General features: G+C 35.5%; 1 protein-coding gene across 1 annotated transcript in view; it reads left to right on the forward strand.

Annotated features, from left to right (window-relative positions):
- Nucleotides 1-27,838, forward strand: part of SMURF2 (SMAD specific E3 ubiquitin protein ligase 2) — a 79,467-nt gene that overhangs the window by 14,988 nt on the left and 36,641 nt on the right. The window contains exons 4-8 of the mRNA XM_044675161.1: nucleotides 8,921-9,054; nucleotides 18,319-18,384; nucleotides 21,952-22,036; nucleotides 24,387-24,470; nucleotides 27,175-27,377. Coding sequence (XP_044531096.1) covers nucleotides 8,921-9,054; nucleotides 18,319-18,384; nucleotides 21,952-22,036; nucleotides 24,387-24,470; nucleotides 27,175-27,377 — 572 coding nt within the window. The remainder of the gene's footprint in view (nucleotides 1-8,920; nucleotides 9,055-18,318; nucleotides 18,385-21,951; nucleotides 22,037-24,386; nucleotides 24,471-27,174; nucleotides 27,378-27,838) is intronic.

A 27,838-nucleotide genomic window follows, 5' to 3' on the forward strand; every position in this document is an offset into this window, starting at 1 on the left:
TTTATTATTTAACAAGAGTTTGTAGTGGTTGGCTCTACACTAAGTAGTCACAAATATCGTTCCGCATCTTGTTATTAAAATAAGAAGAAAGCAAGGATATACTCATTCACACGTAGGTGATGGAAAATGGTAGGAGAATTTTATATTCTCTCTTCATGGAAGATGGAAATTATTATTTTTAAATTTTTTAACCACTTGAATAGCTAGTTATGATATAAAATACTGATGAGAACCCTATTAAATGATAGATGTACTTAAAATTCAGTTACCTACATTTTAGTTTTAAACGTTTATTTCTAAACCTTAGAAATTAAAGAACCTCTTTAGAGATACCTTTCTACTCATTTACTACTAGTACAGGAGCATGCTGTCACAGGAACTCTTCTTAAAAATTGACCAGTATTATTAACCATTTCATTGAAAAACCTGCCAGAGCAAAAAATAATGTGAGTGCAGGATAAATTGAAGTTTATAAATAAATATAGCAGTGAGAAGCTATGGAACATTTTTTCCTAATGACTTTTGTGATAGTTCCTGATGGCTTATAATTAAGGCCGATACTCATAGATAATGGTTTTCAAACATCCTGACATTGGTACTGTAACAACACAAACATTGGTAGCATTCTTAATACATGATGACATAGCTAATGAGGTCCAGTTACAAAGTAATTGGGGAATGAGGGAGTAGTTACTACAGAGTACAGAATGCAAATGAGGAGATGCATATTGGGAATTGGTTTCTCCTAAATTTCAAACCCTTGTGGTAGATTGGAAGCAATTTGATGGTACATTGAGAAGTTGTATGTTGCACTTCGAAGCAAAAGTTAAGAGTTCAACATAATCATTGCATGAACACCAAAATTGTTGGGTACCTGGTTGTGATTTATAATGCTTTAAGCATGCCCAGGCTTGTTGTCACAGAGAAAAAATATATTTGTAACATAATTGGGCAATTGTTTACTGCTTAAGATACCTTTAAAATTTTTTCAGCATATTATCGTGAAGGAGCTTTTGAAGCAATAAATATTAACCATGGCTCTACAACTTACAAAAGGAACATATTACAAGAGGAACTGAGATTAACATGACCAAAATCCAAGGATTTTTTAGTTTTTTTTGGGGGGGGGGGGGAAGAAGGGCAACTTTAAATTGCTAAAGTGAGAAAGAAGAGATTATAGCCAAGACAAAAGAAATTTTAAAAGTTGTCATAGATTAGTATTTATAGCTCCAGGCTAATAAAGAAGAGAATCTAAAAGAAATCTATGAATATTTCCTAAATGTAGAATGTTAAACTTAAAATAATTATATAATCTCAGTCAGTTTTAGCATGCCATAGGATTGCTCTGCCAAGATAGGCTCTGATATCAGAAGGATTCAGAAGAAAGTATACATGTAATTCTATAATGTAAACTATGCAGTCTGGCTTCTGTGTTGATCATTCAGCTGAAATGATTCTTCTAAAATTAACAATGAACTCTTGATCACTAATCTAGCGGCCTTCTCAGTTCTCATCTTTCTGGTCTTCTCTGTAGTTTTTTACACTGTTGATCACCCTCTTCTCCTTGATGTTCTTTTTCCAGATTTGTGTGATACTACTCTCTTCTGGTTTTTATAACTATCTGGTTTATATTCTCAGTCTTTGTTGGATCTTCATCCAGGTAATGCCATACCTTCCAAGGCTCTGTCATGAACCTCCTTTGCCTTCTGTACAGTTTCACTTAGTGATCTCATTAGGACCCATGGATTCAATAATCATTTCTATGATGCTGATTCTCAGATCTTATTCAGCTATAACCTTTCTCTTGACTTCTAATCTTAATCTCCAACTACCTCTTGGACATTTTAAACTGGGTGTTCAGTAGACATTTTAAGCTCAACATGTCCAAAATTGAACTTTCCCTTCCAAACTTAGCTTTTTTTTTTTTTTTTTTTACACCCTTACCTTCCATCTTAGAATCGATACTATGTGTTGGTTCCAAGGCAGAAGAATGGTAAGGGCTAGGCAATGGGGGTTAAGTGATTTGCCCAGGATCACACAGCTAAGAAAATATCTGAGATGAGATTTGAACTCAGGACTTCCTGTCTCTAGGCCTGGCTTTCAATCCACTGAGTTATCTAGTTGCCCACTTTTTGATGTTGAAGGAAGTATTATCCTCCTAATTCTTCGGGCTTGAAACCTAGGTGTCATTTTTGATTTCCCATTCTCTAACCTCCCTCCACCAATTGTTGGCTAAATCCTATTGATTTTACCTTCTTAACATCTGGAATACATTCCCTTCTGTTCTCTGACACTGACCACTCCCTACCTTCATCCCCTATCCCCAGGTTGCAGGCCCTTATCATCTCACTCCTGGACTATTGTTCTGCATATTCTGCCTTCCACAAGTCTTTTCTCTATTCCAGTTCATCTTTCAGTTGTCAAATTGATCTTCCTAAAGAGCAGGTTTGGCCATGTCACCCCAAAATATAAAATTCTTCTTTGCATCCTACCACTCTGTGTAATACTGTCCTCCTTGGCCTTTCTTCAACAAGTTATTCCACTTTCCTACTCTTGACTATTTTATTGTCTGTGCCTCATACACGGAATGCTTTCCTTCTGCAGCTTTATCTATTACCTTCCCTGAAATTTTAGTTAAAATCTCTCTGACAGAAAACTCTTTTCTGATTCCTCTTAATTCTAATGCCTTTCTTCTGTTAATTATATCCAATTTATCCTATTTTTAGATTTTTTTCAGTATATAGTTATTTGCATGCTGTCTCATTAGATTGATCTTCTAGAGAGCATGTATTATCTCATTTTTCTTTGTATTGACAGCACTTAGCACAGTGCTCAGTGGGGCTTATGGTAGGGGCTTAATAACTATTTATTATTTTAAAACAAAATTATTATCTTCATGTTGTAGAAGAGTTGGAGAAAAAATAGGAAACTGATCATCTCTGTTGTTTCATTAAGTCATGTCCAACTCTGACCCCATTTGAGGTTTTCTCAGCAGAGGACTCAGAGTGCTTTGCCATTTCCTTTTCCGGCTCATTTGACAGATGAGGAAACTGAGGCAAACAGAATGAAATGACTTGTCCTGGGTCACACAGCTAGTAAGTGTCTGAGGCCAGATTTGAACTCAGGAAGATGTCTTCCCAACTCCAGGCTTGGCACTCTATCTATTGTTCCACCTCTAACTAAAAATCTGTAGTCAAACTTGTCAGTTTTACTACTCTGTTCTTTCTCTTTTCAGCTAGCTCAGCACCTACCTCTTTGGTTCTTTCTTTTTTTTTTTTTTAATCTTCCCCATTTATGATTAGCAATTTTAAAAAAGTTCTTTTGCTTGTGACCAATCCTTCTTGCCCTCTTATTTTCTCCCCCGGCTCTTTCTCTTTTTCTGACTTTTGCTTTTGAGTTAATTGTATTCCACTCTTAGTATATATGTTTATATATCTTTTTGTTTTCAGTCCACCTTTATCTGATTCACATATGCTTTCCTCTTCCATGCCCTTTTCATATGTTTGTAAATTCTTCTTATATACCCGTTTATTTGAAATATTAAAGTTCTCCCTTCTTCATGTGTTCTTTTCCCCTGCCTTTTTATTTTTATTTTTCATATCAACAACAACAAAAATCCGAACTATATTTATTCCTTTTGTTTATGTAATTCTCTCCTCTTGACCTTTGAAGACATTAAGATGCTGAAAGAATAACTTATCTCTTTTCTCTTTGTATTTTCTTCATCCATTTCCTCTCAAATGTATTTATCCTTGCAGCCATATCAGCTGATAATGTTTGTATCTGAAGCAGCTAGGTGACTAGCATAGAGTATAGGCACTGGAATAAGGAAGATCTGTATTCTATATCTTGTTTCAGACACTAGTTCTATGACACTAGTTAAATCACTTAAACTTAGCTTTAGTTTCCACATGGTAAAATATGTATTATAATCAACTTACCTTGAGAGAATCAAACAAGATAGTACATGCAGAGTATTTTGTAAAGCACTCTGCCAACTTTTAAAGTCTATGTAAGAGTTAGTTTTTAGGTATCATTTGCTTTTCAATGTTTCTACTGAAATCCGAGCCTCACATCCTTTTTAGCTATGTGATTTTGGTCAAGTCACTTAACCCTGATGGCCTAACCCTTGTCATTCTGATGTCTTAGAATTGATACTAAGAAGATAGGGGCTTAAAATAAAAACAAGACTGCTTGAAGATCTACTTCTATTAAGGGATCATAGCTTTAGAGCTGGAAAGGATCTCTGGATCCCTTAAGAAGTCCTTAGAAGGGGCATCTGGGTAGCTCAGTGGATTGAGAGTCAGGCCTAGGTTCAAATCTGGCCTCAGACACTTCCCAGCTGTGTGACCCTGGGCAAGTCACTTGACCCCCATTGCCCACCCTTACCACTCTTCCACCTAGGAGCCAATACACAGAAGTTAAGGGTTTTAAAAAAAAAAGTAGTCCTTAGAAGCAAGCACGGAGGTATATAGATGTGTAAAGTTACTTGCCCAGGATCATTCAGAGCTAGTTAAGTGGACCAGGATTTGAACCAGGTATTCTTGATTTCAATTCTGTTTTATCCTTCCATAGCATATAATTATATGGTGATGATAAATGTTAATGAGGATATAGTATTTTTAAGGTTTGCAATGTGCTTTACTTGCATTATCTTTTGAACCTCTTTACAACTTTTTATGGGTAGCTGGGTAGTGCAATGGTTAGAGAGGTCAAGCTTCCTTATTTAAAATCTGGCCTCAGACACTTATTAGCTGGGTGATCCTGAGCAAGTCACTTACCTCAATTTCATCTGTAGAATCAGCTGGAGAAGGAAATGACAAACTACTTTAGTTTCTCTGCTAATGGGGTCATGAAGAGCCAGACATGAATAAACAACAAAAACACAACTATTTAAACTCATTATTACAGGTAGTGTAATCTTTGTTTTACACTTTAGGAAACAGATTTTAGATTATGACTTTCTGTTGGTTACACATGGCTAATGTGTCAGTGGTATAGGGATTCAAACACATCTTCCGTGTCTCAGATTCAATACTTTTTATCCATTGGACCATAGTCCCTCTTGAATACATATTTGGGACTGCTGTTAGCAATGGAATACCCCAAGACCTGATTCTGTGTGACAATTACTTGGTTCTTGCTATCCTAGATATATAGGAGGTTGAAAAAACTTGTTTTGGGGAAATACTTGTTAAGATTTTATAGAAATTCACTGAAAGGGGACAGCTGGGTAGCTCAGTGGATTGAGAGCCAGACCTAGAGATGGGAGGTCCTAAGTTCAAATCTGGCCTCAGACACTTCCCAGCTGTGTGACCCTGGGTAAGTCACTAGACCCTTATTACCTAGCCCTTACCACTCTTCTGCCTTGAAACCAATACACAGTATTGATTCCAAGAAGGAAGGTAAGGGTTTTTTTGTGTTTTTTTTTAAACCCTTGTACTTCAGTGTATTGTCTCATAGGTGGAAGATTGGTAAGGGTGGGCAATGGGGGTCAAGTGACTTGCCCAGGGTCACACAGGTGGGAAGTGGCTGAGGCCGGGTTTGAACCTAGGACCTCCTGTCTCTAGGCCTGACTCTCACTCTACTGAGCTACCCAGCTGCCCCCAAGGTAAGAGTTTTTAAAAAAAAATTCACTGAATTTGGAAGAACTTGTTCATTATAATTTAGTTCTGTATCTTAATAATACTCATGTGAATTTTAGTGTTTAACTCTTTTAGATTCTAAAAAATTTGATTTCTGGAAGATAAAGAGTTTATTTGTGATTATGTGTGGGACATCACAAAGTCAAATGTGATTGAAATGACTGAACAACACAATCTAGTTATGAAAGATATTAACCAAACCTTGCAAATTGCTGTTAAAAAAAAATAACAAACCTTGAAAACTGTAGCAATAAAAAGCCAGTAACCAATGTTTGATAGAAGGGAGGCAAAGAAAGTCTATGTGGTGAGTCTCTCTTCTAGCACTCTCCTGGTGCCAAATATACACTGGGAGACTTTAAGGGGATATCACCCTGAAACTGGGTGACCTGGATGGTCCTGCTGCCCCACAGGAGTCGGGGGTGAGGCTTCCCTATAAGAGGAGGTATGTGGTACCCCAATCCGATCCTGAATAACGGTGGGGTTCACACAAAATTCATTGCGGGTGGTCCAGCTTCAAGATGGAGGCAGCCAGACCAAGCCTGTGGGTCCCCTCCCTTGTTGTCCCTTGGGCACTCTGGAACACTATCTGACTGTTGAATGACTTTTTATTATTCACAAAATCAGGGATTGGGGAAAGGGGTGAAGGGCAGAGGGATTTTGGCATGCCCTCTTCGCTATTCCTGTGGGATCTGTCACTTAGGTGGGAACCTTTGTGGTTCCCATTCCTAAGCTTCTTTCCTCGCCCCTTCTCCTTCTGTTTCTGTTTCTCTGTTTCTATCCTTTTCTATAATTATAAGTTTTGATTGAAAGGGATCTCTCAGCAAGGTTGGGAAATGGGTGAAGGAGACTTAAGAGATTGCTCCCAAAATGGAATCCAAACTTAGCTGACTCAATGGTTGAAGTCTTGATGGGTGAGATGGGATGGCTTTGACCAGGGAATCATGGTTTCAATTTCCAAAAGAAAGATCCTCAGGAAGCCCTCAGGAGTAGATTTGAGATGGGATGTCCTCCTCCTCCCTCTTCCCAGTCCTCCGCCCAAAGACCTCTCTCCCTCCTCCTCAGAGAAATTCTCAGAATCCTCTCTGGTCTCAACTGTCAGCAACTGCCTTCTCTGGCTCCTTTGGTCCCATCCCCCTTGCACAAATCACATCCTTACAAAACATAGAGACTTTCTGTCTTAAAGTTAATTCTGTGTATTGGTTCCAAGGCAGAAGGGTAGCTGTAAGAGCCAGAGAATTGGGGTTAAGTTATATTCCCAAGGTCACACAGCTAGGAAGTATCTGAGGTCAGATTTGAATCCAGGACTCTAGGCTTGCCATCTCACTGCCCCTCCAAAGGGCAATTTGATGAATATAATAATTGTATATCTTTGGCAGTAACAAAAAATGTTGATTTATTACCTTTGTAATTCCTAGAGAGAATATAAGTTTGGTTAAAACACTTGTGATCAGTGAGGTTTTTGTGTTTAATTAACTCAGGTACAAACTGAATATTTAAAAGTAATTATAGCTAGTTATGGATCAACTCTAGAGATTTAGAACATTTTTCATATGATTATTGATAGTTTAATACAATGGTTCCCAAACTTTTTTGGCCTACTGCCCCCTTTCCAGAAAAAATATTACTTAGCGCCCCCTGGAAATTATGAAACTTTATTGAACTCAGTATAGAATGTAATACAAAAAAAGTGTCGCCATCACAGCCTCACTGTATCGCTGCAGCACCCACCAGGAGGCGGCAGCGCCCACTTTGGGAATCACTGGTTTAATATGAATTTTTAAGTGAATTTTGACTATATTGCTAATTTGTTTGGTATATTTCTGTAATGCCAATAAAGTTAATAAAGTAGATTGTGTAGGAATTGCCCATGTGAAGATGAAAATAAAGTCTTCAAAGAAATTGGTTTTAGAAGTGTACTTTTAAAATAGTTTTTGACTTTTAAATGATATTTTGCTTTAAAATGATAAATAGATACAGTAGCAAATGTGAAGCTATTTTATGATCATTATTTAATTACAATGTTATTTACATGTGCTAAGATCAGGAAACTAGAAGGATAGACAGAAAATGAGCTTTTTTTTGGTGTTGAGTGAAATTGGTGACTTTTCAGTTTATTGAGTGAGCTCTTCCTATGATTTCATTATGCTTTGTTTCATGAAGTAAAGCTTTTAAGGTCAAGGTTGTTGGACCAAAAATTTGACTTCTTAGAGATGGCAGTGTATTGAAAAGATTCTCTTGTCATTATTGTTATCTTAAAGTTTGCACTTATTTTAGCCATATTAACAATCAGCTATAGCATAGCTTTTTTTTTTTTTTTTTTTTTTTAATATATGTAGGTGTATGCACAGACACGTGCAGTAACGCTTTTCCCTGCTCTGCTTGTCTGCAGGCAGTGAAGTCAGATCTGCAAGAGTCCTGTTCTCTCAAGGCCTGCATACAGGAAAGAAGCAGGGATAAAGCGTTACATGAGAATGCACGTTCCAGTTCTACGGCAATTTTAAAACAATTCAGGTAGGTCAGATTTTTGGTCTGTCAACCTTGACAACATTCCTTGAAATTGAAATAATATTTAATGTAATAGAATATGACTGTGTTAAGGTGTTTAATTTCATAACAAATTGAAATGTATTCAACATATAAACACACTTTCTACATCTTTAAGGAAGAGTAATAATTACAAATCCCCCAATATTTTCTTAGCTTTTTGCTGCTAAAATATACTTTTTTTCATTAAGAAAATATTATGCAGCCTAAATGGTAGCAGAAGTAGGTTCACTTATCTTAATGAACTTGTGGCACATGGGCTAGGGTCCCTCTCTACATGCACTGAGGACATTTATCCTATCACCTGCTTCTCTTCCTAGTAGCCCAATGGGAGCACTTCCTCCCCTGTCTGGGGTAAGGTGTGGGGCTCACATGCAGCATAAGGATTGTAGTTTGGGCACTTGGACTCTAAAAGTTTCACCATCGCTGACTTAGGTAGGACATATAGAATTTTTTTTTAATGTTCATAAAATACTAGAGCAAAATTTTATTATGAATATTTGTCATATGAGTGAGTTGATGGAATCAAAATGAATAGAAAATAATCCATATACAGATCTGCTTACATTATAATATTTTGTTTATGCCATTCTGGTTGCCAAAATATTTTTAATTGTCTCTAACTGGAAAATGATGTTTGTGAATTTTAGATATGAAAAGAAAATCCTAAAAATCTTATCAGCTTTTTATACTCTCTCACCTGTTATTCATATAGTTATTTTATTTCACAGGTATATTGGAAAGTCCGACTCTGTAACAATCAGTGTATGGAATCATAAGAAGATCCATAAAAAACAAGGTGCTGGATTTCTTGGTTGTGTTCGACTTCTTTCCAATGCCATCAACCGCCTTAAAGACACTGGTTGTAAGTAGATTAAAGGACATTTTTGCTTTTGTTTATTTTGGAGAAAACGTTAGAGGCGTAGCAGTATCCCTTAAAAATCATTGTAGTTGTAAATATTCCTAAAAATGAACTTTATTTCAAATCTCTCCCAGTCTAACAGGGCTGGACTCAATCACAGCCTTGATCCCACTGTTGATCAGCATGGAAGCTTTGATGTGCTCTGTTTCCAACCTGACCTGGTTTTAACCCTAGGTAGACAATCTAGTGACTTGCCACTCATAGGGTCTTATCAAGTTAATGCCAAATTTATTTGGGATACCAAATTGTCATAGCCCATGCTGTTCAGAACTTTTAAAGGTAACCAAATTATTTTGTTTAGTAAAATTTTGTTAAAATGAATTTACATTGCTAGAATTTACATTCCTATTTTATGCAGGATCAGTTCTTTGAATTTGTAACAATTCTCATGTCATATATATATCACCATGCTCCATTTCTTCTGCTTTATTCATAACTGTTTCTTGCTTTTGGTGGTTGGTTTAGAAATTTAGAATTATGTAGGTGGTTTTAATGTGGACTGGATTGAGGTGAAGTATAACTATAATTTGATTTTTAAAAAATGAAGTTATTATATAAGTTGGTTTTTTTACTTGATAAAGAAAAAGAAATGTTAAATGCTTAGGTAAATCTGTGTTTTCTGAACCCCATTGCATTATTATATCAAATTATAACTCAAAATGAACAGAGTCCAAAAAAGGCTTCTTTTACATTAGTATTTTTATCTGTATTATATACATATACATATACATACACACACACACATATATATATATAGTTATAAAAAAGTAAATAAATAATCTGAGTGGGTCAATGAATGCAATTTGGGTGTGAGGAAGGATAAAGGGGATATTAGGTGATTATAAGGTGATTGAAGGAGGAATGAAGTTATGGGAAGGTATATAGGAGAAAAGGGAAATGGGGTGTGTAGGAGAGGGCAGCTCAAACAGGTTTATTCCCAGAGGCTTGAGACAGAGGATACAGGGAGGAAATTAGGGCCAGAAAGAGATGTTTAGGTTTGACTTGAGAGGTTCTCTTGTTAGTTTCTAAAGTCTTTTGAGGGAAGAGTCAAGAGGTCCTCTCCCTGCCAGTCAAACTGATGGCTGGAGGAAGTCTTGAAGTAGGTACTTCCTGCCAAGATGGATGCCCCAGTTCTTTCAAGAAATAAAAGAAAAATGATTCCTTCCTCTTGAGCCCTTGTCTTTAATTTTCGACACAATGATTCACCAAAGGGTTTGAATAGGTAACAAGGGGATTTATTAATACCAGGGTCAGTCAGAAGGGGAGAGGGGTTTAGGGTAATTGCTGCTAGGGAGAAAGGTGAGGGTGGGGGATGGTTTGCGGAGAGGTTTAGACAGAGAGAGTCCGGCTCTCCCAGTCAGGAGATTTGACTGCCTTTTAAGTAAAGTCTATCAAATCATTAAAACTAGGGTAACTTATTTGAGGATACTCTACTAACCTTTAGAAACTAAACCCACAATGTCCAATCACCAAGCCTTCTCTTCCACCCAGGACCCAAAGGAAATTCAGGGAAGGGGAAGGATGGAGATGGGAGATCAGGGAGAGGTCTAGAGAAATGAGATAGGTCCAAATTTCCCAAGACAAAATAAGCACAGGCCAAGGCCAAAGCAAAGCCAAGCCGAAAGGCCAACGCAAAAGCCTCCAACCACAGCAAAAGCCAGAAGGCAAAAGCCCCGTCACTTGGAACTTCACCTCTATTTATAGCTTATAAGTTCTAACTGACTTTCTGAAGATTCTAAGATGTTTAACTGACTTTTTGTGACCGTTAGAAATTACAGAAGCAAAAAATTTCTGTTAGCCACCTTGCATTACAATATATACATATGTGAGTATTTTATGTCTATACTTTGTCATAGTTAGATTAATAAAATGAGGCAGTTTGGTGGCAATGGAGAGAGTTCTGGGCCTTGGAGTCATGCCCTTAAGACACCTACTTTCTATAAGGGTGAAAGTAATATGTGCATAAATAAATGCACTAAAAATATATAAAGTAATTTAGAGGAGGTGAGAGATAATGAGACACTGGACAATGTAATATTAATGTAACGATATAATACAATTATGGGCAGCTAGGTGGTGCCGTAGATAGAGTGCCCAGCGTGGAGTCAGGAAGACTCATCTTCTTGAGTTCAAATCTAGCTGCAGATATTTACTAGCTATGTGACCTTAGACAAGTCACTTAATCCTATTTGCCCCAGGTCCTCATCTGTAAAATGAGCTGGAGAAAAGGAAATGACAAATCATTCTAGTATCTTTGCCAAGAAAATTCCAAATAGAGTAACAAAATATTGGCCCATCTATGAGGGTATAAAAATAACATTATTTCACAAAATTATTCTTTTAACAGTGGCTATCGTAATGGGGTTTTTGTTTATTTTCTATCTAGTACAAGTATCTCTATGTTGCAACTACTTTACCACTTCAGTTCCCTCATCTATAAAATGAGGGTTTGACTTGGATGATTCCTGACGTCTCTTTTAACTAGATGTTATGCCTATATTTTATGAGAATTTTAAAATTTAATGAATTGACAAAAGGAGTAATTTGTTTTTATGCAAACACGCTTAAAATGTGAGGGAATTTTAAAGTTTGATTATGTACACAAAATACATTTGGCAAAGTATGGAATTGTAGCCCAGTCTCTTATAATATAAAAAAAATTTAAAAAAAAACCATCAGTTAAAATGAATAAGAGGGAGCAGCTAGGTGGTTCAGTAGAGAGTCAGGTCTATTGATGCCCTTCCCCCTTCTAGAGAGCCAGAGCGCCATCACATGTAGTATTTTTTGAAACCAAAAAAAGAAAGGGGGGGGCGAAATCAGTATAACTGATAGTACATTAATAAAGTTTGGCAATATGTTCAGTGTGTAAAACTTGTAGACCTCCCACTTCTGCAAAGAAGTGTTTTCTCATCCTTTTTCTGAGTCATGCTTGTTCTTTATAATTTAGCAACATTCATTTTAATTTCTTTTTGGTAGCTTGTTGTTGTAAGTCATTGAATATATATTTTTTGGCTCTACCTGCTTCACTCAGTGAATTTTACTAAGTTGTCATTTCTTACAGCACAGTCATATTACATTACTTCAATGTACTACAATTTGTTTAGTCATTCCCCGGTTAATGGTTATATACTTTGTTTCCGATTCGTTGCTATCACAAAAAAAAGTGCTACTAAAAATATTTTGTTGTCTATGGAGACTTTTTATCAGTGGTATCTCTGGAATATAATCTGGATTGGTGAGTATAGGCATTTATTTAAGTGGTGTTTTTTTTGCATAATTCCAAATTGCTTTCCAAAATGACTATATTGATTTATCACTCCACCAATGCATTGATATGTCTATCACCCCTTCTACCTGTCCAACACTAACTATTCCTATCTTTTGTTGTTGTTATGATTAAAAATGATGAGGACCGAGATCAAAAGGGAGAATAGTATTTTAATAAAAGCCATGCTGATAGAGATAAACTGACCACGTGCCTGTAAGAAACCTATTCCAACATCACCTCAGCCATTTACCTTTCCTCTCTCTGCACGCTCAGGTAACTAAAGAGGCAGTTCCAAGTCCCTTCCCCCTATTTAAAACAGTCCCTCACCTTGAATACGTAATCCAAAACAGGAAACCCAGGAAACCCGTTGGACCACAGGAAATGTAGTTTTTAAGGTCCCCACGTGTCCATAGAAAAAATATATATACTTTTAAATGGCATTTCCCAAATTCCAATTTTACATTGTCTTTGTTGATTTGCAGGGTGAGAGGTGAAACCTGAATTGATTTGTTTTTCCTTATTATTCATGATTTGGATCATTCTTAGGGTTGTTAATAGTTTGTATTTTTTTTTTTTTTTTTGAGAACTGCTTTGACCACTTAGCCATTTGACAATGGCTTTTGGTTTTATGTATATCTATTAATTGTTTATGTAACTTAAATACTAAACTCCAAGCAAAGAAATTTTATACAAAGATTCTTTTCACATTCATTTGCTTCATTTATTATCCTTGGTACATTTTTTCTTCTCCTCTATTCCTTGCTTGATTTAAATCTATATCTCCTAGCCATAGCTCTAAGAGATATGTGATCTGCTTCTCTTCAATTTTTTTCAAAGTATGCTATTTAGTATTAAGGTTATATATATCTTTTTTTATTTGTTTATTTATTTGTTTGTTTTTTAAGCCCTTACCTTCCTTACCTTCTGTCTTGGAATCAATATTGTGTATAGGTTCCAAGGCAGAAGAGTTGTAAGGGCTAAGCAATGGGGGTCAAGTGACTTGCCCAGGGTCACACAGCTAGGAAGTGTCTGAGGCCAGATTTGAACCTAGGACCTCTAGTCTCTAGGCGTGGCTCTCAATCCAATTCACTGAGCTACCCAGCTGCCCCTTATGTATATCTTTTTAGAATGTGTAATATAGTGGGAAATGGTGGTCTGAGCCTAATTTTTATCAAATTACTTTCTAGTTTTCCTAGCAGTTTTTATCAAATGGGAAGTTCTTTCTTAAATAAGTTACCTTTTCCAGTTTATCAAACACTAGTTTATTGAGTTTTGTTATTTTTAATTTTCCCTTGACTAGTCTTTTCATTAATTTACCTTTTCTTTTTTTTAAAACAATTATTAGATTTGGTTTTGATGAATACAGCTTTACAATTCAGCAATGTCCTAATTAGATTAGTGCAAATAATGAATCCTGTGATGTAGTTGCATGTATTCAGATTCACACTATTCAGAGTTGTAATTATATAAAATATAATACTTGATTCCAGCCCAATGAAAATTTACAGTATGAATTTGAATAATGTGACTACTTCATTGATTCATTATTTGCGTTAATCAGGACCTAGCTGTATAGTTTGAGGTCTGGATGTACAATTTCTCTGTTCTCCTTACCTCTTTGTTATCTCCCTCAGTAGTATGTATCTTTCATTTTTCCAAATGAATTTTGTTAGTATTTTATTAAGCTCTGTAAAATTGCCATTTGATAATTTAATTGGTATAGCATGAAAAGTATAAATTAGTTTTGGAAGTATTGTTATTTTGATCATATTGATACAGACCAGCCAGGAGTACTAAATATTTCCCCAATAATTAATTGTTCTCTTTAAGCAGCACTTTTAGTTGAATCTATCCAAATATTGTGTGGGCATTAGTAGTTTGATCCCCAGATATTTTGTGATTCTGTAATTATTTAGAATGAAATTTCCTTTTCTGTTATTGACTCTTGGATTTTATTATGCTTATATGGAAATGCTACTGGGTTTGAGGATTTATTTTTTAGCTTGCAATTTTGCTGAAGCTGTTAATTATCTCAATATTTATCTTTGTTGATTTGGTGGATCCTCTAAATAAACCATCGTATTATCTGCACATAAGGATAGTTTCATTTCCCTTTACCAGTCTTTATGTCTTTAAATTCTTTCTCTTGTCTTACAAATATTAAGCTAGCATTTTTATAACTATACCAAATAATAATGGCAAGAGTAGGCCTCCATGCCTTATTTGGAAAGGGTCTCATATCTCCATTGCATAAAATGTTCGCTTTTGGTTTTAGGTAAATAACTTTTTTAAAATATTAAAATAATCTTTTTAAGCCTATACTTTGTAGGATTTTTAGCATCAGTGAGTCAAAAGTTATTTCTTTATTGAGATAATCATGTGGCTTAAAAATTTTTTAAATGTGGCAAATATTTGATTATTTTCCTAATGTTGAGCTATCCTTATCTTAATTTTACAGATGAGGAAATTGAGGCCCAAGTTAAGTTACTTGCTCAGTGTTCTGCAGTCCCTGAGGCAGGATTTGAACCTAAGGTCTTCCTACCTCTAAGTCTAGCTTAGCTTAGCTTCCTAGCTCTAAGTCTAGAATATTTGTTCACTGGGATACCTAGTATTTAATGATAAGCCAACTCTGTGGAATACATCTATTCTATAAAGCAATGGATATATATGTGGCTTGATAGCCCAGAGGTTGGGTTTTTTCCCCCAGGATCTCTTGTACTATATAAATAGTTGAGAGTGCCAGTGCTGAAAACCTTGGAGAAAAACAGCATTCTTATTTATAAGATGAACAAACGAACCAATACAGAAATATACAGCAGTTATAAAGCATTAAGGAAGAAGAAAATTGTTAAGTATTATACATTCATAACCCACTGCCCAGCACCTCAAGTACGGCCTTTGCAAGGTCTAGGTTCGATCTTTGGGGTAGCCTCCTGAATTATAACACTTTATCTTATTTTGCTGTCATCCTGGGTTTTCTTTGAGAACTTCAGAATATAGTTGAATAATGCCCAAATCTACTTCCCTACAGATGTAAGTTAAAGAGTATCCAGCCCCTGTGCAAGCATTCAAGTGGGGGAAACATAAAGGATGCAGAGTAGTCTATAACATTTGCTAAAATTCTTCTCCAGTTGAGTTTCACCTCTTCTCCCATCTGCAAGAACCTAATTTGTCTGTAGCGTTTTAAACTGTCTATTCTGCTTCTTCCTAGACAACTTCTCCCTTGGTTTTTATGGCACTTTTCTCCACTGGGTTCTCCTACTTCTCTTTTTGCTCATTTGGACTTTGTTTAGCTGCTTCTTCAGTCATCCTTGTTCTGCCTACTATGTGGGTATAACCAGGATCTTTTTTGTGAGCCTTGTTCTCTCTCTAGGTCATTTCATCAACTCTATGTATATGACTCCAAGATCTATATATGTAGTTCTGTGTCTCTCCAGAACCCCATCCTGTCTCTCTTGATGTCCTTTAGGTACCTCAAGCTTAACATATCCAAAATAGAATTTTTTTTTCAAACTTCCTGTTTTCTTTTAATCCAGTTACCTATGCTCACAACTTCAGTCATCTTCATCCCATATACCGAGTAAAGCCTTTCTAAGTCTTTTGCTACAATATCCCTTGAGCCTGTCCCCTTCTCTTCACTCATATAGCCATCACCCTAAGTCAGGGCTAAGCTGAATTATGTGCATGGCTTTCTAATCAACAAGATCAATAACAGTTCCCAGGTTTCTCTGAAATTATCCATCATTTCTTACAACATGATAATATATCACATTCATATACTATAGCTTGTTTAGCCATTCTCCAATTGATGGGCACTCCCTCAGTTTTCAATTCTTTGATACTACAAAAGGATTTACTATAAGTATTTTTGTATAGATCCTTCTGTAAAAAGGAATTCTTTAATTTCTTTAATTTAATGGGGGATCTGGAAGTCCTTTTACCATAGAGATTAACCAGAGGACAGTGACAGGAAGTAGGAACCAGGGAGCCCCCTGCTGATCCAGCATTAGTTACTGGCTGTCAGTTGCTGACAGGACTGGCAGTTGCTTGGAAGTTGGCTGCTGGGTATGAGTTGGTCGTTAGGCATTGATTGCTGATGGTGTGGTTGGCTTTTAGTTGTGGGAATATAAAGGCAGAGCTGAGCTTAACTCAAGGGTTTTTGACTTTCGCCTTTAAAAGGGCTTTTTGCCTTTAGTATCTCTAGAGAGTAGGAGGTCTGTCTCATAGGCAAGTATCTGCTGTCAGTTGGCTACTGACAGTTTGGGCTGCTATAGAAAACTGATTGAAGCAGTGAATGAGTGGTAGCTGTCTATTATTTAAGGGAGTTAGGTAGTTAATCATTTATAGATAATGTAGGTTAGATAGGCCTGGTGTTTGCCAGGCAAGAAGAAGCTGTCCTCAGAAGACAGAGGTAGTTATTAGGAATTTTAGCCATATTTATAGGGTATAAGATTAGTAATTTCTCTTTCCTCTTTTCTATCATTCTATATTCTTTTAATATCTTTTAATTTAACTAAATTGTTAATTATTAAAAGCTGCTAGAAGTTTTCTTTTCTCTGGCTTAAAGAGATAATATTAATTTACAACTACTATATTCTCATTAAAACTTAAATTATTAAATACTGCTCTCTTTTGTCAAAACCCCTATTTTAACCCTTTAAAGTTCCTTTTCCCTCTTTCTTTGATCCCTTTGAAGTATGCTCTAGATTCTCTTTTGATCTTTTAATGCCCTTCCCCTACCTTTCTTTCTAGCCTCACCATCCATTACTTCCTCTTTTGCATTCTGAGATCCAGCCAAACTGGCTTTCCTGTTGTTCCTCACACATTCTACTCCCTCTGTCTCATTTTCTCTTCACTTGGCCTCACTGAACCCCTCTCATTTTTTAAGATGCATCTTGAATAGCACCTTCTAAGGAAACCTTTCTAGATTTTCCCAAGGGCTTGTGCCTTCCTTCTCAAACTACTTAAACAAGACAAATAAAAGAATTTGTTTATTTGTCTTCTCCCCCACCCCCTCTTGTATTTAGTTAGTTGTTTGTATCTCCAATTAAAATGTAAATACCTGGTGAATAAAGATTGTTCTTTGTATTCCTAGAACTGTATAGACATTTAATACTTGTTGGTAGATAAATTGATTGAATTGTTGTTTTAATGAAATTTCAAAAGGCTATAGTATACCTGCCATTCCTCATTTTCTGTGGAATTTTACATTTATTATGTAGTTCTACACACAGATTTTTTGGCATATTGTTTTTAATTTCATGCTAGGTAATTACAAACTTTTGTTCTTCACTGTTATTGTTGATTAACCTTCTATGTATAGATGTTTACAGACAGTTTTGAAGTGTAAATATTTTTTCCTGATCTTTATGTATGCCTCTTTATTGATAACCTTGAATGTATAGATTTGGCCAAAATTAAGTTAAGCAGCTTTGCATTTTCTAATCAGTTCTCTATGTTACTTTGTCAGAATTACTGACTGCAGTACAGGTATTGTACTGAACTATGCACGATCATCAAGCTATCTATGTGTACCATGTCATTTTATAATGTTAAATATTTTGCGTTTCTTAATCATGGATTGTATATGTTTGTGTGTAACTTACTAGATTTGTTTATAATAATAGTTATTATTATTATTAAACCTTTACCTTCTATCTTAGAATTGGTACAAGTATTAGTTCAAAGGCAGGAGAGCTGTAAGGGCTAGACTTGGGGTTAAGTGACTTGCTGAGGGTCATACAACTAGGAAGTATTTGAGGTCACATTTGAACCCAGGCCCTCCTAACTCCAGGTGATTTATTTATTAATGATGCTCTATAACAGCATGATCAATTTCTTCCTTAAATATTTGGGTACTTTTCAACCATTTTAGCAATTCATTTTACTTGTATTGATCTTTAAGAGTTTCAAACTGCTTTTTTCTTTGTTTATACCAGATCAGCGGTTGGATCTATGCAAACTTGGGCCAAATGACAATGAAACAGTTAGAGGGCAGATTGTGGGTAAGTGTGGAATTTTATGTTTGCATGGTTTTATTGAAAACAGATTGGCCGAAATGATCAAATTCAAATGGCTGATGGTACAAAGTTTTTCTGGCTTTAAATTTATCTTATGAGTATTTGCATTCTATTTCTTAAGGATTTTGACAATACAAACCAAAAAATAATTAAATGTCATTTAGTTATAAATAACATTTGCAAACCATAAATAACACAAATACTTACTTAAGTACAGAACTATTGACCTTCCAAAAATATTAAATATGTAGTATAAGAAATTTGCATAAACAATTTAACCATCTTTCATATATTTGGAAATAAGAAAATGCTGAAGAGATGCTTAAGATGGTAATAAAGATTTAGAATAAAAATTCTGAATATTATTTATTTTTTCTGGGGATATTGATCCTTAAACTGGTCTTAACTCTGGTGCAGAAAATCACTTAAACATTTTATTCATTATTATATAGCATTTTGTTTTAGTTTTCAGACAATTCATGTCATCTAGATATATTCAAATGCAAAACTTAACGATTAAGGTCATAGTGTTATGAATCAAAGAAGTAACTTTTTTCTGCCACCATTCCTCTTCATTTTATTCCTATTTCTAGTAAAAGAAAATAGAGTAGAAGTAGTTGTCATGCATAAGCCACTTTGTCAAATTAAAATGGACTTATAAAGTAGGTTTTCTTAAAGGGAATAGAGAAAAGGACATTTTTTTCTATGTCAGTGTCTTTGTGAATTGACTTTTTGAGATTTGATGTGTATTTTTTTTTTTTTTTAGAATTAGTGAGTTTTAGCAAGTCTCAAAGCCTTGAGACTTTGAACTTCAGAAAAACAAACAAAAATAGCCATGTTTTATTCATGCATTTTGGTTTTTATACCATGGTCAGTACCTTATCTGTTCTTCCCCTCATCTTTATGCCAAAGTTAAAATAGACTGAAATAGCAACTCTATATGTATGCAATATCCTGCATTCATAATTTTCTGCCAAATTATGAGGTAATATGCTTTATCATATGCCCTCCTGGACCAACATTGCATTTAATCTGTGTTCCTTTTAATTTTTTGTTAATAGTTATATAATAATAGTGTATATTATTCTCCTGTTAGTTTTCCCCCTTATACTTAAAGGAAAGTTTATTGGAATATTCTTCCAATAAACATTGGCACTGTTTACTATAGAGTTATGTTGGAAGAATTTAATGAACCAAAGAGTTTTAGTTAGTGAACCATGTTCATTAACAGGCTTAATTTATGATGTGGTTTCATAGCATGGCCTAAGACAGTGATGGGCAAACTATTCCTCGAGGGCCAGATCTAGGCTGTAGTTTTCCCATCATTGCCTTAAGCAATTCCCTAATCACTACATCAGGATGTGGGGGCATAGAGATTAGGGAATTGCTTAAGGCAGTGATGGGAAAACTTACAGCCTGGATCTGGCCCACGGGGAATAGTTTGCCCATCTCTGGTCTAAGAGAAACAGAATAGTCACATTTTGGTGTAGGATATTATCCAGTGATGATCTGTTGTACCTGTCTTATAAAGACGAACTAGAGATCTCAGTCTGAAGAAGAAACGTTTACCTTATAGATCCTGAAACTGGTTGGAATGAGACTCATGACTGGAATATGGTTCTGGAAGGACATAGAATATTTTTTAAAAAACAAGGATAAGCAAAGGCCAGAAGAGGGCGGATCTAGGGCAGTGATAGCAAACTTTTTAGAACCTAAGTGCCCAGACCGCAACCTTCACACTGCTTGTGAGCCACCGCCTTACCCCAGATGGGAGGGAGAAAGTGCTCTCGTTGGGTTGCTGGGCAGAGTGTTGGGCCATGTGAAAAATGTCCTCAGATGCTTGTGGAGAGGGGGAAGGGAGCATTCCCCCTCTGGCACACATGCCACAGGTTTGCCTGCATGGGTCTAGGGCAAGGTAAATGTCCACATGGTAAAGAACACTTAAGTGGAAATCAGTAGAGACAGAAATAGAAGTGATATTTTCATTGGAATATACTGCAGTAAGGATGACAAATATATAACAGGTCTGGTATGGAGACATGAAATAAACTCCATTTTAGAATTTATGATAAAGAAGGAGAAGAAAGATAAGTATAGTTTGTCATGCTGTCTTGTATTGAGAGAGAGCAAATTTGAAAGGATCCAGAGAAAGACTAGAGTAGAATCCCATAGTTTAAAATTCTACTAGAGAAGTTAATGAAAGAGGGTTGGAAGCTCTCAAGAATGAAATTCTGAATGATAGAAGGGAATTCTGATAGTTTTCAAAAAGAAGTCTTTAAAAATTGATTTAGTGAACTTATAAACCAGTTCAACTTAGTTTTAAAAGATAACCAGAAAATAGAAAAAAATGCAGGTAACAGGATGAATACAAAAATATGGCGTAGTTATGAATAAGGTAAGGATCGCTAATGTTCAACAAAATATGAAAAGGAATGCCAATAACATCAAAAAGACTTCATTTTTAAAATTATTGAGGAAAAGGAGGATCAAAGAAGGGGTTGGCGAATCATTCCTAAGGGTGGATGGAGAATGATACTAGATTATGAAAAGAAGGTAGAGCTGCTTAGCTTTTATTTGCTTCTTTTTTATTTGTCAAAGAGAATGTTCTTTGAAGTAGAAAGGAAAGAAGAAAAATAATTAATAGGAAGTTGACATCCAAGATAAGCAGGGAGATAAACCGTTAGATAATACCTAGTAGTTGCCCTTAATGAATTAGTTACCAGTTATTGGTATATCCTTGACTTCTGAAAGAAATGGTAGATCTGATTGCTAATCCACCATTGCTGGTAATATTTAGTAATATGAGAGTTATTGTAAGAGTGGAAAAGGATAAATATCTTGATATTCCAAAGATGAACAGAATAGAATCTCTAGACTTTAGGCTAGTGACCTTAAATTAAGTTTTTGACATAATTCTAAATTTATTATTAAAAAAGGAGTATAATAACTGAATCTCTCCTCCACAAAGTGCTATTTGAATGCCTCATGGTGATATGAAAGTGCCCACGGGTGTTTGAACACTATTCTGGTGGAGCATGGCTGGTTCTTCCATGTTGGAAAGATTTTGAGTATGACTCTGGCAATAGATGGAGTCATTATTTTCTGAAGCAAATATGGCTAACTATGGAGAAACTGATCACCAGTGATGAAACAAAAATATAAAATTGCCTTCAGTCTTAGAGTTCCTTTGTGCTTCTACAGAATGGCAGGAAAGGTAGCATAAAGTGCTAAGATATCATAGTTTCCAGGCCAATTATAAACTTTAATTTGACCAGTGATACTCAGAGTGAGATTGTTATTGAGTTAATAAGTACGTATATTTAGAGAGCCTGGATCAAATCATTCTTGACATTTGTAAACCTATAAATTAAACCAGAAGGTTCTGTACTTGTTTCTGACTTCTTGAGGCAAATTTTTTGGAAGCCCTGGAATTTGATTATGACATTCTTGGGAATTTTCATTGTGATCATTCATTTTCTCTATTCATTTTCAAATGCAGTTATGCTCTAGTTTTGTCAACCTGTTAATAATTGCCTTCTGCTTTTTTAATAGTAAGCCTCCAATCGAGAGACCGAATAGGCACAGGAGGTCAAGTTGTGGACTGCAGTCGTTTATTCGATAATGATTTGCCAGATGGGTAAGCTCATATTTTTTTAAAAAAATTTATCTTTATTTTATTCTACTAAAACATTTATACAAAAGTTTTCCAAGATTACATGATTCATTCATTTTGTCTTCCTTCATTCTTCCCTCTTCCCTGGAGTTAACAAGCAATTCCCTTATGTTATACATGTATTTTCATGCAAAACATATTTCCATACTATTCATTTTTGTAAGAGAGTAATCTTATAAAGCCAAAACCCCTAATCTTATACCCAAGTAAACAAGTCGTTTTCATCTGCATTTCTACACCAATAGTTCTTCCTCTGGAGGTGAATAACATTCCTTTTCATAAGCCTTTCAGGATTGTCCTGGATCACTATATTGCTGTTACTAGCAAAGTCTATCACATTTGATCATTCCAAAATATTGTAGTTACTGTGTATAATGTTCTACTGGTTCTTCTTATTTCACTCTGCATCAGTTCACATAGGTCTTTCCAGTTTTTCCTGAAATCATCCTGTTCATTATTCCTTATAGCACAGTAGTATTCGGTCACCATCATATACCATAAATTGTTCAGCCATTTCCCAATTGATGGATGTCCCTTCAGTTTCCAATTCTTTGCTACCACAAAAGTGCATTAAGCTCACATTTTTTAAATCCCTAAGAGGACTATAATATAACATGTATGTAAGTTAATTTTGTCTCTAAAATAATGAAATTTAAATCGTGGATAATTTTCAATAAATTATTTTAATCCATTTAATCCATATAAAGTAGACAGTGTGGTGGGTAGACATCTAGGTTTTTCCCCCAACCCTTACTTTCCATCTTATAATCAATACTTTGTATTGGTTCTAAGGCAGAGTAGGGCTAAGGACTAGCATTGGGGGTTAAGTGACTTGCCCAGAGTCACACAGGAAGTGTTTAAGGCCAGGTTTGAACAGGACCTCTAGGCCTGGCTCTCAATCCCCTGAGCCACCTAGCTGCCCCCTTTAGGTTTGCTTTTAATGAATTTTGTCCCTCTGAAATCTTACTTAAGGATATAACAAACAGACCTTTAAAATCTGCTATTTTTTTTAAAACCCTTACCTTCCATCTTATTGATTCTAAGGCAGAAGAGTGGTGTAAGGGCTAAGCAATGGGGGTTAAGTGACTTGCCCAGGGTCACACAGCTAGTCTGAGGCTAGATTTGAACACAGGACCTCCCGTCTCTGGGCCTGACTCTCAATCCACTGAGCCACCCAGTTGCCCCCTAAAATCTGCTATTTAAAGGGGAAAAATTCTTAAAATAGATTTATGTGAGATAAGACAAAAAAAAGTTCAACTTAAAAGTAGTGAGAATTGGAGATTAGGGGGTTTACATGGTTAATGTTTGCTAAGTTGATCATTTTCATGACCTTTAACAATTAAAATTTTACATTTAGAATACAGTAATTGTTTTATAGATGCTTTTTATATGTACTGTCACTAGCATTCTCTACATATTTTTTTAGTTTTTCTTCATCATACTTGATAAATATTATTCATATTTTGTTCATAGTACCATTGCAATAAAGCAGTTTAGGGTTACTCGGTCTTTGCTGAGAGAGAGTAGTGTAAGGTCATTCTATCGCATGTCATAATTTTAACCACAGAAGCGACATGCCCTAATAGACTTACAGAATGTTAGAACTGAAAGAGACCTTAGAGGTCATCTAGCCAACTTCTTCATTGAAGTTACAGAAGGAGGAAATGAAGCTCTACCAATGTATTGCTATAGAATTACTTCCTTTTTGAGTTCCAAACTCTACCCTGTGGTGGGGAATGTTGATACTGGAAGTTTTCTGCTTACCATTTGTTCCTTTCTGTCTTGAATGAATCATAGCTACAATGGAAAGAATTGTATTCATGAATCACTTGCTTCTATTCTGGTGGGAATTTTTGTGCTTATTTTTTCAAAATCTGATCTGAATGTGACAAGTTTGATTAGTGTCAAAAATGCCATGGACACAACCATTAAGCAATGAAGTTAAAAAAAAAATTGAGGTAATTGAGGCAGTGCAGCATAGTGGGATAGAAAGAACCATTTTTAGTCATAAAGACCTGAGTTTAAATCCTACCTTTGACACATACTGGCTTTGTGACTTTAGACAAGTCATTTAAACTTTCACTACTCCAAGAAATACTTTAAGACTATAAATTGGAAAGGGAATTTTCTAATCTGTGATACTTTATCTTAGTGAAATTATAGATTGAGCCTAATCCTGAGCTTTGAACTGTTAGCCTCAAAATTTAGTTCACCAGATTCTTAACAGTAGATGTCTTCCTGACTTGGCTACTGTACTGGAAATATTGTAGTAATTTCTTGGAAATATTGTTTTATCTTGTTTTTTGAATTTTAGCTGGGAGGAACGGAGAACTGCCTCTGGAAGGATACAATATTTAAATCATATTACACGAACTACTCAGTGGGAACGGCCAACTCGGTAATTAAGCATTTGTAAATATGTGTTAGTCTCTAAGGCTTGTTTCTTCTCCATTCATTAAGTCCATCAATCAACTTTTACATGTCAACTATTAAACTTCTTTCGTAGGAGGATTCATAGTATTATATAGTAATTGAGGAAAATTTGATAATCAGGAAAGTTGTAAAACATAATGGAAGAAAAAAACAGATTGATTTAAAAAACATATTCTAGTATTTGAAGATCAAATTTATTTGCTTGTTGACTTCTATTTAATGTGACCTGTTTTCCTTTTTTTTTAAAATAAAGTTTTTTTCACACATTGTGACTTTTTATGTCATCAACACTTTCCCAGTATACTCCCATGTCGTCCCAAGAGAACCATCTCACATAATAAATAATTTCTAAAGGAAAAAAACTAAAAAGATTTTTATAAACTCTAGTAAAACAGATTAATACATATTTTCTAAAAATATCAAGTCTGAAAAAATGTCTCACCTTTTCTTTTCTTTCTTTCCTTCCTTCCTCTTTTCCTTCCCTTCCTTTTGTCCTTCCCTTTCGCCTTAGAATCAATACTGTATATTGTTTCTAAGGCAGAAAAGCAGTAAGAGCTAGGCAATGGGGGTTAATTCACTTGCTCAGGGTCACACAAGTAGATAGTGTCTGAGGCCAGATTTGAACTTAGGACCTCCTGTCTCTGGGCCTGACTCTCAATCCACTGAGCCCCCTCCTACCCTTTCATAGAAGAGGTCTCTTAAATTTCTTCTTTGGACCCATCCCTGTTTGTTATAGTTTTGTAACATTCACTTTTGTCTTGTGTTTTTTTTTTTCATTTCTATTGTTATTATCACTCTATAATTGCTTTCTTGGCTTTGTTTATTCAACATCAGATCATGTAAATCTTTTCATACTATAAGTGTTAAAATTAATGGTTTGACTAAAATATGAGAGAATGTGGTCGCTGATATTATAACACAAGTCAAATGACTTTATTTAGCAGCTTTATTTACAAAATATAGGGAAAGAGTGAAATAGAGAAATATGAAAGAGAGTATAGTAAGCAGTCTAGTTAATCACCTTAGATATTTCTCTGGTGCCTGGCTCAACTCAGGCTGGGGCTAATTAGCCTTCCACCGGAGGACCCTCGGCCAGAGAGCCATTTAGTTGGAGGACCTGGTAGTGAATAACCATGTGACCTCCTCCGGAGAAAGCCAGGAAAGGAGTCAGTTTTTCACTCACCCAAGCAGTGGCTCCAAAAGGAAAAGATCCAAGAGCACTCTTACCAAATGCTAATAGCCCCAAGTCCACTCTGAAAAAGGTCCTCCACTAGCCTCCAAAACCTCGAAAAAACTCGAAGACTGCCCTCACAGGAAGTTACAGCCACTTATAAAGACCCTTCTTTTCGTCACTTCCTGTGCCCTTCCTTCATTTTACAGGGATCAGTTGCAGTTTATAACTTTGCTTAGGACTGCCCAGGGGGCTAGTCAGTCATTTCTGAGTTGTCACCCACTTTAGCACATGGGTTATGGACCTTTCCCACTTACGCGTTAAGTAGAGTGTATATGCTTCTGGTGATTAAATTTAAAAATAGGTGAGGGGAGAGTTACTCCCATCTTCACAATGCTTCTCTATATTCATCATATTGTCATTTATAGACAGGTGTTCTGGGTTCAAATTTGATCTCAGTAGACACCTAGCTTTGTGACCCAGGACAAGTCATTTAACTCCCATTGCCTAGCCCTTACCACTCTTCTGCCTTAGAACCAATACACAGTATTGACTCCAAGACAAAAGGTAAGGGTTTAAAAATATATATTTGTCATTTATTACAGCACAGTAATATTCCATTACATTTATGGTCTATATTTTTTATAGCCATTTTTCAAATGATAATCATGGTTTGCAGTTCTTTGCTACCACCAAAAAAAAAAGTATTTTGATATAGATAGGGACTTTTTTCTTATCAAAGGTCTCCTGGACTTCCTAGTGTCATCTCTGGGTCAGAGGGTATGAAAGCTTTAGTCTCTTTATCTGTAAAATCCCAAACTGCTTAGTTATACTCAGTTCTACCAACAGTCCTTTGTGTCTACTATCTTCCAAGAATAACCACTTCTGTATTTTGTCTTTTTTGCCAGTTTTCGGGATATGAAGTGAAATCTCAGAGATTTTTCATTTCTTGAATTATTAATGATTTGGAATATTTGTTCACTTGGTTGTTAGTAGTTTGCAATTCTTCTTTTAGGCATTGTTCATATTGTAATATTCATATCAATATTCATTCCCCCCCCCCTTTTATTGGTGAATGTTTTTGATCTTATGCTCTGTGTGGGAGGGTAATGTGTGTGTGTGTGTGTGTGTGTGTGTGTGCGCGTGTGTACGTGTGTGCATGGGCACACATATGTGTAGCTGGATGATAGTTATCTAAAGAGATCTCTTTCCATCCATCTGTCCATCTGTCCTCTTCAGCTTGGGTGCCAGACTCTTTTCTGTCCTCAACATAGATTGATGTCAGCTATCTCTTTTATGTATTTTTGCTGACTTTAAGTTTCAAAGTTTAATTTTTAAAAAAAGAATAGTGATCATCACAATTGGTATCAACAATTTTTACTTTCTAAAGTGTCCAGTTGTTTACCATAGTAAAATCTTAGCTAAAGATTTTTATAGGAAAAAAATTTTTTTGGATACCTGAGACAAGTGACTTTTCTTTCTCATTATTTTTTAACAGGCCAGCATGTGAATATTCCAGTCCTGGCAGGCCTCTTAGCTGCTTTGTGGATGAGAACACTCCAATTACTGTAACAAATGGTGCAACATGTGGACAGTCATCAGATCCTAGACTTGCAGAAAGGAAAGTCAGATCACAAAGACACAGAAATTACATGAGCAGGACACATTTACATACTCCACCTGACCTACCTGAAGGCTATGGTAGGAGATTTTTCAGTGTGAGGGTTGGGAGGGTCAGAAGGAAGAAATCGAAGTATAGTTTGGCATTTTTTAGAAGACCATTAATTAGAGTGGAAGCATTTTTGGTTAAAAATTGAGATAACACCTAGTTGTAAGTCTTAAATTGGTAAGGGACTAAATAAGTTTTAGTGTAGTCATGATGACCTGAAACAATATTTTATGAACGATTTATTTTATACAAGTAGGAAATTTTTATTTTTTTCCATTCAATTTTTGTGATATTTTTCACTACTTATTTCACTGTCACTTAATTACCTTGGTAATAACAAATAGTTTTTTCATCTGGAGAATTTCTGGCAGATTTTAGCCACCTGTGAAATAAATAACTAAGGTTACACTTATTATGTCTTTTGAAAGATATTCTCTTTTATATTTTCTCCTCAATTTTTTATTAAGGATTTTTATTTCATAATATATCAGAG

Source organism: Gracilinanus agilis, chromosome 4, assembly GCF_016433145.1.
Source record: "Gracilinanus agilis isolate LMUSP501 chromosome 4, AgileGrace, whole genome shotgun sequence".
In the NCBI taxonomy this organism is placed as follows: domain Eukaryota; kingdom Metazoa; phylum Chordata; class Mammalia; order Didelphimorphia; family Didelphidae; genus Gracilinanus; species Gracilinanus agilis.